This window comes from Pseudophryne corroboree, chromosome 12 (assembly GCF_028390025.1).
Source record: "Pseudophryne corroboree isolate aPseCor3 chromosome 12, aPseCor3.hap2, whole genome shotgun sequence".
Taxonomy (NCBI): domain Eukaryota; kingdom Metazoa; phylum Chordata; class Amphibia; order Anura; family Myobatrachidae; genus Pseudophryne; species Pseudophryne corroboree.
In genome coordinates, this window is record NC_086455.1 from 137,953,630 (window position 1) to 137,969,338 (window position 15,709).

At 45.2% G+C, this 15,709-nt stretch overlaps 1 protein-coding gene across 1 annotated transcript in view; it reads right to left on the reverse strand.

Moving 5' to 3' along the window:
• Nucleotides 1-1,699: 1,699 nt before the first annotated feature.
• The window catches only part of LOC134980997 (histone-lysine N-methyltransferase SETDB1-like), a 134,875-nt gene continuing 120,865 nt past the window's right edge, over nt 1,700-15,709 (reverse strand). The window contains exons 20-22 of the mRNA XM_063948064.1: nt 13,638-13,840; nt 13,223-13,311; nt 1,700-4,121 (exon numbers count right to left, since the gene is read on the reverse strand). Of these exons, the coding sequence (XP_063804134.1) occupies nt 4,004-4,121; nt 13,223-13,311; nt 13,638-13,840 (410 nt within the window). The 3' untranslated portion in view covers nt 1,700-4,003. The remainder of the gene's footprint in view (nt 4,122-13,222; nt 13,312-13,637; nt 13,841-15,709) is intronic.

Here is a 15,709-nt window from a genome sequence, read left to right on the forward strand (position 1 = left end):
GCCAGCAGACCTCCCTGAAAATAAAAAACCTAACATAAGTCTTTTCAGAGAAACTCAGTAGAGCTCCCCCGAGTGCCTCCGTCTCGCAGGGCACATTTTCTAAACTGAGTCTGGGGAGGGATATAGAGGGAGCCAGGCCACGCCCCTTTGAAAGTCTTAAAGTGCTCATGTCTCCTGCGGATCCCGTCTATACCCCATGGCTTTTTTGGTGTCCCCAACATCCTCTAGGACGAAATAGAAAATTAATTTTGCACCTAACATACAATGTAGCATTACAATGGCTACAAATACTAAGCTCTATTTTTACACTGCATTTTAGTGTCGGACTAGACATGCAGAAAAAAAAATATGTTTTTACACCTGTGCAGACTCGTTCATAAGGTTAAATCCGACCCGCTATTGCCTAGTGCTGCATTCACCAGATGCTTGAGTGCTCGTCTTACCACTGGTCAGCTGCACTTTAAGACATTGTTTTCACAAAGCAATTTTAACAAAATTCACATAGACTTTGAAGCTAATGGCTATGGAAAGTCTGGATGATTGTATTGTGGCAATATTTGTCACACGATCTCACTCTTGAGCTGGGTACACACTGGGCGATATATAGTTTGTTTGAGCGAATGGACAATGTATCTATAGAGGGTCAGCACCTGTGTACCCCAGATAAGTCTATGAATGATGTCATTCACAGATATATTGCATCGGCCATGCAGCACAGCAGTTGCCAGGTGTATCAGAGCATCTGGCTGTGTGTACAGGAAGTTGACGTACACTAATTGCAGGGACTGATGTCAAAGCTGGGAGTGCAAACTCAAATACCCGGCCAGCTGGGATGTTAAGACGACATTATAGAGCAGCCAATCAGTAAGTATCTACTTACCCGAATCGGACGCTCTATCGATGGATCCCAGTCAGCTTTAGATAGTAAACTCATTCAGAGCTATCTTTTACTTTGTTTCATCTTAGTGTATATACAGTAGTTTGTGTCATCATTCCCTTGATGTGTGGTGGGTAGCACAGTGGAACAGCGGTTTGCATTACCACTTCAGGTGACTCATGAACTCACAATGGAGGTCATGAGTTATATTTTTTTACCAAAGCTCCATCAGTGTGGCGGTTGCATGTTCTTCATGTGTTTGCCAGTGTCCACAGCGGAGTTTCAGTTTATTACAAGACAAATATTCTCTGAACAGCACCGCATAATTAGCGGTGGTATATAAATTATAATGATGTACAGGTCTGCACAGTTTATCAGCACTTTATAAATATAATGATGTGAACGCAAAGAGAGTCAGTCTAGTGGGCGTTTTATGGGAGTGTTGCAGGCGTGTCAGTTGCAGCGTTCCCAGATGCACAGCCGCTGACAGAGGCCGTGCTCAGGCGTAGAGATTGCACCTGTCATCGGGCAGGTGCAAGTGTTGATGGTGTGCGCGATGGTGGCGTGTTAAGAATCACTTTACAGCCTACAGAAGGCCTTGCACATTCTGGTACATACTAGTTAACAAGGAGAAGGCAGAGACCAGAATTTGTATATTATCTCTCCTGCGACTCTGCCAACAGACTCAAGCATGCACCCTGCAGCGTCCACCTCTGAATCAGGTATTAATATCATCTTCTCATGTGATAAAACAACCTAAAGTTATTCGTTTTTATTAAAAACGGACAGCCAATTTTTGATAAACGAATGAGACAGATAAAATCAAATAAGAATCTCTTTAATACTGCAGGCATACAATTTATCATCCAGAATGATTGGGATTTGTCACTTTCTGGATATAAGAGCAACAGACCTAATAGATACGGATTCACTTAAAAAATTTACTTGCAGTTTTCCAACACCATGCATGCCATTTCTCTCCTTACTAAATGGAAGTTTTTGCCACATTGGGCTTGATTCAATTAAGCGCGGATTAAATAGCACCGGGAGGGAACTCCAGAAGCTATTCAATTCAGAGTGCTGTCATTCCCGACTAGGAGATTTCTTCTCGCACCCCTCTGGGAATGCAAGCAGAAATCCGACAAAATTTAAGTACGCGATGCTGTTTTGTGTCGCAGCGCGGACAAAACAGCATAGCGGCGGGCACTTTAGACGGAGAATGCCCGTTCTTGCACCTTAACACCCTGCTTAGCCCACGAGAACTGGCCTTCCCCGACATGACGGCGTACAGAATTGAATAGCACCAGGAGCTAATTCCCAGCACTACACAATCCGAACTGAATTGAATAGATTACCTCTGTGACTAATAGCCCTATACAACTAAGTGCAGATTCCCGATCTGTCCAGTATAGTTGACCATAGATGATCGACAATCCCTTGGGGAATCAAGGAAATTAAATATGTTAAAAATGCCCGATTTGCCAATCCAGACCGTTTTCAGTTGGGATCAGGGAATAAGGATTTTTAGCATGTTTAATAATCCTGATTTCCCGAGTTGGCCGTTGAGAGACTGGCAAATAGCAGCAATATGTTGCTTGTGTATGTGGGTCGAAATCCGTATAGGGGGAAATGTATTTAGCCTTGGAGTGAGAGAGAAAGTACCAATCAACTACTGTCATTTTTCAGACAGACAGTAAACTGACAGTTGGATGCTGATTGGTTGGTACGTTCTCTCTCTCTCCTCTATATTTTTCTACAAGTCTTAAAACATCCCCCCTAACACAGGAACAATATATGTATTCGTTTTATACTCTTGTTGATTTTCAGACCTATTTCCTAACCAGCATCCAAACAACAGGTCCCATACCTGTATAAGTATATTTCCTTACACACCTTTGAAATAAAACAATGCCAGTTAACAGAGTTAAGTCTGCATTAAAGTGTACCTATGGCATGTAAGCAGTAATGGCAGGAAATTTGTGGCCTGAAACTATGGCCCTCATTCCGAGTTGATCGGTCGCAAGGCGAATTTAGCAGAGTTACACACGCTAAGCCGCCGCCTACTGGGAGTGAATCTTAGCTTCTTAAAATTGCGACCGATGTATTCGCAATATTGCGATTACTAACTACTTAGCAGTTTCAGAGTAGCTCCAGACTTACTCTGCCTGTGCGATCAGTTCAGTGCTTGTCGTTCCTGGTTGACGTCACAAACACACCCAGCGTTCGCCCAGGCACTCCCACCGTTTCTCCGGCCACTCCTGCGTTTTTTCCGGAAACGGTAGCGTTTTCAGCCACACGCCCCTGAAACGCCGTGTTTCCGCCCAGTAACACCCATTTCCTGTCAATCACATTACGATCGCCGGAGCGAAGAAAAAGCCGTGAGTAAAAATACTTTCTTCATAGTAAAGTTACTTGGCGCAGTCGCAGTGCGAACATTGCGCATGCGTACTAAGCGGATTTTCACTGCGATGCGATGAAAAATACCGAGCGAACAACTCGGAATGAGGGCCTATATGCACAAGAAAGCACCCTCACTAAAAATGAATGCCATTACCAAGTTATGGATATGTTGCATTCACAAAAAACTGGCTACTGTGCGACAGGCATTTAAAGGGACATCATAAATACCATACAAAAAGACAGTCTTCAGAATGTCAGCTTCAACCAGCCTATCACACGTAAAACGAATCTATGTTGGTAAAAAAAAAAATAATAATAATTAAAACAAAAAAAAAGAGCCTATCCCATTTATCTTTTACACTTCACTCACAGAACACTTTATACAGCTAAATCCAGTCCTGGAAAGATTAAACTACTTGTTTTATTATTTCAAAAGAAGGGGAACCCTGAAAAAATGAAAACATTAAAAACAGCAAGCTTAAAATGTAACTCTACAAAAAAAACAAAAAACTATTTTCTCCTCCCTCCACAAATGAAGCTGAAAGAACACAGTTATAACGAGAGAGGGCGGAGGGCACAGTGAGAAGACGTTTTCAATGGACATTATGAGCAGGGACGTAAAAGCCGGAGCACTTCCACCTCAGGAAAACTGTTGCGGAATGCATACGACTCATTGTTAGCACCAGGAAGGGGTACTGTAAGTACTGTATATTAGGTGAGAAGGGATTACAGAAGGCGGCCCCTGCATTCTGTGGATCCGCAGCAGCACAGGAGCTTCTTGCTTTCAACGCTTCCCACTTCGTAGTTATAGTCCCAGGTCAACTCTGTTCCGGCTCGTATCCTCCTACGAAACCACAACGAAAAAAGTGTAATAGATTTAGTATAATATTAGATGTTTTCTGTGGGTTTTACAAGTTAACTTGCAATAAAGTATCTAATCCATATAGACCTCTCCCATCAGCGGATATATGTGCAACGAAGGAAGTTAATGTCAGTGGTACACAGTGAACATAGGGGCTAATTCACACCTGATCACTGCTGTGCGCTGTCGCCCAGCGGGCGCTCAGGTCTGAACTGTGCATGCGCCGACACCGCAGTGTGCCGGCGCATGCCAGAGATGCTATCGGCATCTCAGCCCAGCGATAGCCTCTGCCTGATTGACAGGGAGAGGCGTTCGCTGGACGGTAGGAGGCGGGCCGGCAGCATTCGGCCGTTTTGGGGGGAGCGGTCCATTGTATCCAATGGTGGGAACTTTGCGGTCAGCGGTTGAGGTTACTCGTGGTCTACCGCTGACCGCAAAGTTCCCACCATTCGATACAATGGAGCGCCTATGCGCTACATTGTATCTTCAGTGCGCAGCATCACTGACAGTACAGGAGCGCAGAGCCAATCAGGAGAGTGCCATGACGTAGCGCTCCCTGATTGGCAGAAGGGACCCTCTTTGACAGTAGTCAGGGGGGGTCCTGGCAGTCGGAGAAAGGGGTCCCATGTGTAAACATGGGACCCCTTTCAGTGCGTGGTTCGGGTTTCCGGTTTGTTTTTTTGCCAAGTACGTGGATTATAAAGAGGACACTTGCTACACTGCATTATGCGAGTATCATTTTTTTCACAGGTACCCCGTGGTGTCTACATGGAGAAGTGGACCGAGCCTCCTGTGAACATAGGGTAAGTATGTATGTAGGTGTGCATGTATGTAATAAAGTTTTACTGTCACGGTGTGTGTGTCCTGTTTTTTGGGGGGTATTTTTTTTGTAGTAGTACTACAGGTACCAGCGGGCCCGTTTGTCCACCACATGCTGGGACTTGTGGTTCTCCAAGTACCAGCTTGCGGTGGAGGCTTGCTGGGACTTTTAGTACTGCTACAAAAAACAATATTCTTATTTTTTCACAAGGCTATCAGCCCCCCATCCGCCGCCCTTGGATGGGGTGGAGGGGGGTGGAGGGGCAGCCTCGGGCTTCACTCCTGGCCCTTGGGAGGCTGGAGGGGGGTGGGGGGGGGCCTTGATTTAAGGTGTCCCCACTCCTCCAGGGGTGACTAGTTAGTGATTTAATGCCAGGGCCGCAGGGACCTATATAAAAGTGTCCCCCGGCTGTGGCATTATCTCTCTGACTAGTGGAGCCCGGTGCTGGTACAAAAAATACGGGGGACCCCTACGCTTTTTGTCCCCTGTATTTTTGGCACCAGGACCAGGCGCAGAGCCTGGTGCTGGTTGATCAAATATGGGGGAACCCCTGTCATTTTTTTCCCCCTTATTTTTTCAACCAGGACCGGCTCAAAGAGCCCGAGGCTGGTTTTGCTTAGGAGGGGGGACCCCACGCATTTATTTTTCTAAAATTTAACCCTTTCACACCCCTTCCCACTGATAAACATGCACGGATCTCACGGATCCGTGCATGCATATCAGAACATGGTAAAAAAAAGCAGGTCTATTTTAAAACTGCTTCTGTTTACGATTTGTATTTTTTCACGGCAGTGTTTGGCTATTGCCGGCAGTGTTTGTGAAATAGATTTTTAGTAAATTACCGAGTTGTATCAAATAACAGCCGTATTTGACCGATGGTGTATTCATTCGTATTTTTTTTCTTTGACTTAAAAAAAAATACGAATGCCCTCATCACTGCCGAGATTTGAGTTTAGAAAATTCCCGAGATGACACTTTGATGAAAAAACACCAAATCGGTCAAAATCGTGAGCTTAGTAAATATACCCCTAGGTATTTTTTGTCGATTTTTCCAGGCTAACTTAAATAGGTCATCTAACTCTGCAGAATCAGGGAAAGTGACATTAGGCGTGTTTTGTGTAAAGAAAAATGACTGCTGTGGCGCAGCGTCCTCTAGAGGGAGCTTCAACACGTCCCGTATAGCCAGAATGAGGGGTTCAATACCCTGAGCAGAAGCGGAATCTCCACTAAGGGGATCCAGCTCATCCCCATCCTCCTGTAAAACACGCTTTTGTGGTCCTGAGTTGGGGGGAAGGGGGTGCTGTGTAACATCTGCCCTAGCAGCCAAGTCTGCAACAGCCTGTTGTAGTAGCTGAGTTTTCTGAACACTAGCAGTGAGTTGTGATGACATATCAGACATTTTCTTAAGAGCCCCTAGCCAGAAGGGCTCTTGATCCTCTCCCCCAGCCCCCTCACGGAGTTGTGAAGATTGGCTGCATTGTTTATATGAAACAGAATCAGATGATAAGGGAGAGAATCTGGTGTGGCACACAGCATATTTTGTGTTTACCCATGTTCACAGTAGATCACAACGGCATACACACAGACAGTAAAACTTATCAAGCCTGCCCTCACTGTATGTGAGAGGGAGACATGCAGAGAGAGACCAGCACACCCCAGCTACACAGCCCCAGTGAGGCTGTCAGCTGCTTATATCACAGTGAAATACTAATAATTTCTGTCCTGTATAAGACACATAGCGGCTCTCCCCCTTTGAAACACCCTGTTTAATATTTTTTATGATCCCTGTTAAACAGGGTTTTTCTCAGTGTGTGATAGACCTAATGGCTGCTGTGTGCCACTCCCTGAACATGAGGCCTAATTGAAACCTGATCGTAGCAGCAAATTTCTTAGCAGATGGGCAAAACCATGTGCACTGTAGGGGGAAGGGGGGGCAGATATAACATGTGCAGAGAGAGTTCGATTTGGGTGTGGTGTGTTGAAACTGAAATCTAAATTGCAGTGTAAAAATAAAGCAGCCAGTAATTACCCTGCACAGAAGCAATATAACCCAACCAAATCTAACTCTTCATGCAAATTTTATATCTGTTCCCCCCTCCCCCCTTCCTGTGCGATGATCGTGACCGGAACAGACGTCAGAAACCCTCCCTTCAAACACCTGGTCCCTCCTGCATTTCTCTGGACACTCCTTAAAAACGGTCAGTTGCCACCCACAAATGGCCTCTTCCTGATAGTCACCATGCGATCGCTTTTCTCACTCCATCCCTTCGCTGCCCGCCGATCACCGTCGCTGCGGTACGATGCGCCTGCGCATTGCGGTACATACGCATGCGCAGTTCAGACCTGACCGCTGGCTGTACGAAAACGCAGCCAGCGATCAGGTCTGAATTAGGCCCTTAGTGTACTGGTGGAACTTGCTCCGCTTATGTGTTCTAGTGGAACTTGCTCCCACGGTGGTCACTGCATTTGCAGGTTTGGCTCAACCCTTTCTCGTTGGGTTCAGCATAATTTAGAGATCCGCTAGCTAATCCTAGGACTATATATATATATATATATATATATATATATATATATATATATATATATATATATATATATATATATATATATATATATAGTCTCAAGGCTATTGTGATATATTCGGAGGTGGTTATGAGACATTTTTCTAGTCTTGCAAGGGTGGTTTTCAGTTATGCAAACTTAAAATGGTCCAAGACTGTTTTTCCCTCTAGTGGCCTATGCAGTTTTATTACGATGATTGTCCAAACAGCGAGGTGCTCCTGCCGGGTAGGCGTTGATGACAGAAGGTCTGTTTACACGAAACGTTTCTTCAACGGTTCAGTCTGTAACGGCACTTTTTATTTTGAGATCATCCAGCGCTAGAGGGCCAAGGTTAAAAAAGCCTAGCACCTACCGATCTTAACTATTCGCACTGTGATCACCAGGTAGTGGAGTTAATTTCGACAGGAATCTCTGGTCGGTGATTCACGGCATGGAGGCCACCAATGTTTGTCCTCACTAAACACCATAAACCGTGTAGTCAAAATCCATTTTTGGGAGGTTAACCTTTTCTCCGAGACTTGTTGCGCAAAGAACGCAACTCAATCATACCTTCTTTAGCTGGTCTGATAGTGTACATCAAGTTATCTGTGTGGTTACATAACCACCTAGAAAATACGTCTCTCATACTTCTCAATCACAGCTCAACTAATATCTTGTCACCACATTCAGCTCTTTGGGTAGTCTGACAACCTCACTCCAGTGAGTTTTTGTAAGGTGTCCATGGCACCGATTCTATGGACTGTGGTTACGGCGACGATGTCAGGGCCTTGTCTGTCAATCTTATAGCACGACATTTTTCAGCACGATGGTCCCCACCATCAATGCTGTTCAGTATGTATAGTGTTCTTCGTGAAGTTCTAATAGGCAATTCTCCACAATTGGGAGAGTTGCTTGGCATCCCTATTGGCTCTATTCACGCGCTCTGTCTGACAACATTCGTCAGACTCCATTGGTGGCTAATTTAAATTTGTATATTCCAAGTACGATCATTGGATACTCCAAATCGAATTTTCTAGACTTGAGTGCTGTGATACTTTGTTTTCGGCTTCAGTATCATTTGGAAACCATCCCTGAAGGCATTGTAGATCTATGTGCTCAAGCCAGTTTTCGAACTCTCTTAGGAGCCCGGTCCATCGGGCTGGACAGACGGTTCGCTTTACATCAGACTCCAACAGTTAGTTTGACAGTGCCATGTCATGGTGGCGTCATATGTAACTCATCGCGAAAGCGCAATAAATGGGTCTGCAGCAGCAAAGGCAGCCAGTATCTGTGTCGGGGCACAGACCTTTGTACCACATTCTTTGCAGTGTTTATACCGAGTGTAGGAACCTGACAGACTGACTTCCCCAGGAATACCACGTTTCTCCGGGGAAAAAGTATCTCAATATGGTGGTCATCCGACAATTACTTCACAAGTGAGGACATCCCCAAGTGGATCTCATAACCTCTTGACACTACTTTGAGGTTCCACAGATTTTTACGGGATCAAGGTATCGGATAATTTAAGCTGTGGATGTCACGCCTATTCTGGGGAATTTTCAACTAAGCATATCTGTTTCCACTGATCACATATTTGCCTCTGTTACTGTGACCATGAACGTCAGGGTATACCAGATGTCGATAATTTTACTTACTCCAGACTGGCCACGCAGGTCGCAGAGATTCTGAGAATATCGGTAGGTCCTAGGTGACGTCATCCACTTAGACTCGACCTACTGCAACATGGTCCGTTGCTACACTAGGTCCTTCATCGATCGGCTTTACCGACTTCATTATTTTAATAAGCTAATAGTTTCTCTCTCTCTGTATTCCGTACTACTGTATGCGGCAAGCCTAGAAACCAGTTTCGTTATTATCTCAAAGTTTGGATCTCTATAGCTTGGGGGGGGGGGGGGGGGGTAAATGGAATAAGTTGTATCTACAGGTTTCATCTCTCTCCTTTCTTGGCCTCCCTTCAGGGGGGTTCGGAAGCAGTCTACAGCTTTGTTTTGTAAGTGTACAGATATCAGCTGTTAATTTGTTCTCAGTGGCATTTGGCTTTTCTTCCCAAAGTCAGAACCATGGTTATTCAATCACCTTTTGTCTGATGGTGGTACCGTGGAATCTTCGGGCCTAAATCAGATCTGATCACTGCTGTGCTTTTTCACACAGCTGGCGATCAGATCCGAACTGTGCATGCGCCGCAATGCGCAGACAAGTCAGACGGCTACAACAGGCATCGGCAGTCAGCGATAGGATGGTGCCAAGGATCCATTCGCACAGGCGTTTGCAAGGTGATTGACAGGAAGAAGCTGTTTATGGGTGGCAACTGACCGTTTTCAGGGAATGTCCGGAAAAACGCAGCTGGGCTCAAGCGTATTCAGGGAGGGTATTGGACGTCAGCTCCGGCCCCGATCAGCAAGATTCAATCGCACTGGATAAGTCCTGGGCTGTGCAGAGATTGCACAAACTGATTTTTGTGCAGCTCTGCAACAAATAGGAACGCACACTTGCACAGCAATTTTACCCTCTTCCTGTAAGCGGCGACTATGTGATCGAAGGGCAGCAAATAACGCAGCCCAGCGATCAGATCTGAATTAGGTCCTTCATCTGGTCTTATCAGCTCTCATGCAGACTCTATTTCAGCTCTTACATTGAGCAGATCTTCGATTCGTTACTTAGAAGCTAGTTTTCCTTTTGATTTTTGCCTCAACTGTGTTCCCGAGTTTTGTTTTCCAAACACCTTTTCTCATCTTCCAGGTCAGTAAAGTGGTTCTCCATACGGTTCCTATGTTCCAGCCAAAACTTGTTTTGACCTTCCACTTAATCCAGGAAATGGTCTTTCCAGTTTCTCTTCCACTGACAATTTCCAGATTTCTGGCTCTGCTTTTTTTTTTGGAGTGCACGACTTCTTCTGTCTGACGCACAGATTCTCTGCTGTTCTTTTGTAATACACATAATGGCGGTTGAATGGATGCTATGCAGGCCACTGCGTGTTTCTCCGCTCAGTAATCACTCAAGCCTATTGTAGTGTTGGGTGACTGCAACCACATCGAAGGTAAGCGTATTCTGCTTGCGTGGTGGCTTCCGCTCAGGCAGCGCAGCCAGGGGCTTAGCAAGAACAAGTCTGTTATGCAGCCACCTGGCTGTCTTGTCCACACATTTCAGGTTTCTTCCTCTGGCAGCAACCATTTTGGGCATACCTTTCTCCAGTCAGGCAGCCTGGGAGTTTACTCCCTTAAGGTGGCTGTTGAATGGCCCTGTCCACAAGCCTGGCTGAAAGAGAAAAGAAGATTTTTGGTCACTTACCATTGAATCCTTCTCTCTGAAGCAGGCTGTGGGGCACTGTGTTCCTTCCCTCACACTCAGTCATATGAGGTTTGGGTTCTTGACAGTCTTTTCCCTGCTGGTTTATTTTCTTGTTCTGACAGTTTCACTGGATTACTGCTACTCCTTTCCAGACTCTTGAAGAAATACTGGAATTCTGGGTTTGCAGGGAGCAGGAGCTCATTTTTAAACTACAGTTTAATTTAGGTGCCAGCTCCAGCCCTAACCTTGCAATTCCATAGTCTAGTGCCCCACAGCTTGCTTCAGAGAAAAGGATTCAACGGTAAGTGACCAAAAATCCTGCTATTGGACTCTTGGTTTCCCGCCAGGAATAACAGACATTGATAGGCCACACCTGTGTCGAATAATTCGTGAATGGATCTCATAGGACCTTCAAGCTGGTCAACGGGGTTTATAGAAAATACATTTCTGGGAAGAGAACTGCTATCCCGACACCTGACTCCCACCCGTGGTATAGAAAATGATCTTATTGGAATCCAAGCCATACCAGACATGACCTAAAAAAAAGTAATGGCATTCTCAAGCACTGAGCCAGAGAACCTGCAAAATGAAAACATCAAAGCAGAAATTCTGGCAACACTCAGACCAGCATCCAAGAACCATGTCTCCCAGAAAATCTGATGCCCAAATGGTATATTCAACCATGATAATTTAGTCAGACCATAGTATCCCTGACAGCAAACCTAAGAGTTCCCCCGACTATTTTTCCACAGCCTTGTTGATCCAAGCCGAGGCTGAATTATATATAAGAATTTAATTTTCTACTGATCAGACTTTAAAAGCTGTGGTATTTGGAATCGGACTAGCCAAAGCTTTGGACAATTACACCCCAGGTATGTCCACCCTGGGTAAGGATTGCCATTTCTCTGTACTCACCATAGAAAATAGGTTTGCAGATGTCATGTTGCTAGAAACTCCGGTTTGGGTATATAGTCCATGCTACGCAAAGCAAACTCTCCATTTGCTTTTAAGGAAAAGACAGACTGCTTGTCCTGCATGTGTAGTGTCTGCTGGACTGCTTGCACCAAACCATCCAACTCATGCCATCTTGCAGAATCCCCATCAAAACACGAGGAACAAAGACTGAACGTAAAATTCCGAGACTTGGCCGGTGTGGAAATCTCCAGAATCTTCTCTAAAGGTGAAGAAACTTTAACCGAACCGTGCATGTGCAGACTGTAAACTCTCACAGGCAGAGTATCCTGCACCTTATACTTCACCTTTGTCACCTGGCATCTACCCATCTGCAGACTGTCCATCCATTATGTCATCTCTAACCATATGATCATTACATGATTTGCACATGCTCTGAACTATATGATTATACATAAGCTGAGAAATGATACAAAATCCTGTATAGCAGTCAGGGATCCTACAGCAATAATGTGCACGTGGTATGTCAAGCAATGTTCATTAGAAAAGGCTGCAACCTTTAGATAGATCAGTGCACTGCCTGTCCGCTCTATGAAAAGACCGTCTCCGCGATGTGCACGAAAAAACCTGCGGCTGTGTATATCTCTGCAGACGTCAACCGCCGCCGTGAGGTCAGTGGAGCACGCACCCCACTGACGGACCATGAACGCGGACCAGCCGGCAGCAGGAAGAGTACTGTTGGGCAATGGAGGTATGATGTGAGAGCCAGATAGCTGTAGAAGGTAGCCAGGAGGTCCAACAGCGAGAGTGCGCAAACGAAAGGAAGTGGGCATCAGCCGGAGACTAGCATGTGCAGTGCTGTGGCACCTGTAGTGCCTTATAAACTTTGATGAGTAGGATGATGCCAAAACTACAGGCCACTCAGCAGTAACCCTATGCCGGGGATTTAGACCAGGCTGTTTCTTCCAGACGGGTGACTTCTCCAGTGGGCATATGTGACAGATGACTGTCTAGTTGAGCACAAGTTGTCCGCAACAGACTGTCCAGTAAGCAGCTTATTAGGTTTCCGGTGAAGCACCTCCAGTTTTGAACATTGTATTATCTTTATCTGATATGACAGGTAAATGATGAGAACAACACAGATTACACAATCAGGAAAAGAAGTGGACTCTGCAAAAGAATGTGAAATATTAACACTAACAGACAAAGCAATCCCCGACCAACTGTCAGCTGCAGCTGGTTTACACAGAAGATGGAGGAAGCAGCTGCATCAGTCTCTTATGTGACCGAAACATGGAATTTTAGTTGTCTTCTTTCGAGACCCATGATGTGATTATTCCTGGGACTATCTGGTTCCACTTGGAGTTGCAAGCTACAGTAGCATGGTAATATGGTAATGCAAGTACAATTAGCGTCTAGATTTACATCCCTGCAGAGAAAGACCAAAACTTCTACATTTGATATTGAAAAAGTCTGTTTATAAGGAATATTAACCACTTACTTGCTGGCAAAGAAAGCCACCCAGGGGAAGCGCAGGTCATGTGTATCCACAAACACGTTCTGGACGAACAGGTTAGGACTGCAGCTATGCTGTAATAGGATACAAAGAGAAGAATAAGATATTAGAGGTATGTGTATATGTGCATAGCAAAACAATATACTATATAAGTTTCCCCATACAGCACAAATCCAATCTCTGGTTTGCCTGACAAGTGTGACGTAAATAAGGAACAGGCATTTCCGTAAATATGGCAGTTTGATGTGAGTGAATGATTTTCTGAGTGAACAGAATTGTTTTGATGAATTCTTCAATATGATTAATTTGTGACACGTCACCATCTGCCACACACTCAAATGGATGTCACAATATTAAAAATAAGCTCAAATGTTTGGCATGCGATTCATCCACTTCTTACATTCAAGTATCGTCCCAAGTTTCCCTCCAACTTGGCATCAATGATGTAACAGGATTCCTCCCCATCATAAAATTGGCGTGTTGTCCTTTGTCCACTATCACCTTTATCAGCAAACGGCATATTGGGCTTCACAGTAATGCCATAAGTGGATTTCAAGGCAAAACCACGGGTTGATTTTACAGCCACTTGTCTCTTTACAGGCCCTGGTCAAACAGAATAACACATATATATTAACACTCTGTTCATCCTATTCAACATTCATCTTCTTTAGTGATACTGACAAGAAAACAGGCAATTCAAAACTAAATTTGCTCCCTATGGAGCTCATTCTCTCTTAGCCCATTTTGAGCTCCATAGGGTATAGAGACACACGAGTGCAGGCACTTTTAAATTCTACATTAAATCTGAACCCCTTCCCTATCTATAGCCCTCTGATGTCGGAAGCCAGTACTAACTAGTAAAGTGCCCAACAATTACCAAGTCACCATGGTCCACCCCCCTTTTCCCGCTGATCAGTCCCACCATCTATGCTTGCTGCTCCAATGCCTCACACCCAGCTCTGCTCCATTCCCCGCCCCTTTCAGTCTGACTATGCCGTCGGCTGTAACACCAGATTGAGGTAACGGAGGGACAGGAAAAAAAATAGGATTTTAATTACCTACCAGTAAATTCTTTTCTCGTAGTCCGTAGAGGATACTGGGGTTCCATTTAGTACCATGGGGTATAGACGGGTCCACTAGGAGCCATGGGCACTTTAAGAATTTGATAGTGTGGGCTGGCTCCTCCCTCTATGCCCCTCCTACCAGACTCAGTCTAGGAAACTGTGCCCGAAGAGATGGACATACTTTGAGAGAAGGATAGATAAGGATAGGGTTGAGATTCCGAACCAGCACACACAAACAAGAGGAAAGCCATGCTAACCAAACTTGAAACAGAAACAGCTGAACCAAACAACAATACTTAACCAAGTAACATTGCAGGAAGAACAAAGCACCGGGCGGGTGCCCAGTATCCCCTACGGACTACAAGAAAAGGATTTATCGGTAGGTAATTAAAATCCTATTTTCTCTTACGTCCTAGGGGATACTGGGAATCCATTTAGTACCATGGGGAGGTACCTAAGCTCGCAAACCGGGTGGGAGTGTGCTGAGGTTCCTGCAGAACTGATTGACCAAACTGAAGATCCTCAGAGGCCAAAGTATCAAACTTGTAAAACTTTGCAAACGTGTTCAAACCTGAGCAAGTAGCTGCTCGGCAAAGCTGTAAAGCAGAGACACCCAGGGCAGCCGCCAAGAAGAACCCACCGACCTAGTCGAGTGGGCCTGAACAGATTTCGGAACCGGCAAGCCTGCCGTCGAATAAGCATGCTGGATAGTGAACCTGATCCAGCGTGCAATGGACTGCTTTGAAGCAGGACACCCAATCTTATTGGGATCATAGAGAACGAACAGCGAGTCAGATTTCCTGTGACGAGCTGTCCTCTTTACATACACCTTCAAAGCCCTCACAACATCCAAAGACTTTGGAGTAGCAGAGGTGTCCATAATAGCCTGGAACCACAATAGGTTGGTTGATGTGAAACGCGGACACAACCTTAGGAAGCAATCGCTGACAAGTTCGGAGTTCAGCTCTGTCCTCATGGTAAATTAAGTAGGGGCACTTATGAGACAACGCCCCTAGCTCCGACACACGTCTCGCTGAAGCCAAGGCCAACAGTGTGCCTTTCACGTAAGATACTTAACCTCTACCTCCTGAAATGGTTCAAACCAGTCCGATTGGAGGAACTGCAGCACCAAATTGAGATCCAAAGGTGCCGTAGGAGGCGCAAAGGGAGGTTGAATGTGCAGAACTCCTTTCATGAACGTCTGGACCTCAGGAAGAGAAGCCAATTGTTTCTAAAAGACAATGGACAAGGCCGAAATCTGGACCTTTATTGAGCCCAGATGTAGGCCCACATCCACACCCGACTGCAAAAAAAAAGCAGGAAACGTCCCAGATGAAATTCCACCGCAGAATATTTTGTACTCTCACAGGAAGATATGAGGCCTGACTTCCAGAATGTTGATTGGAAG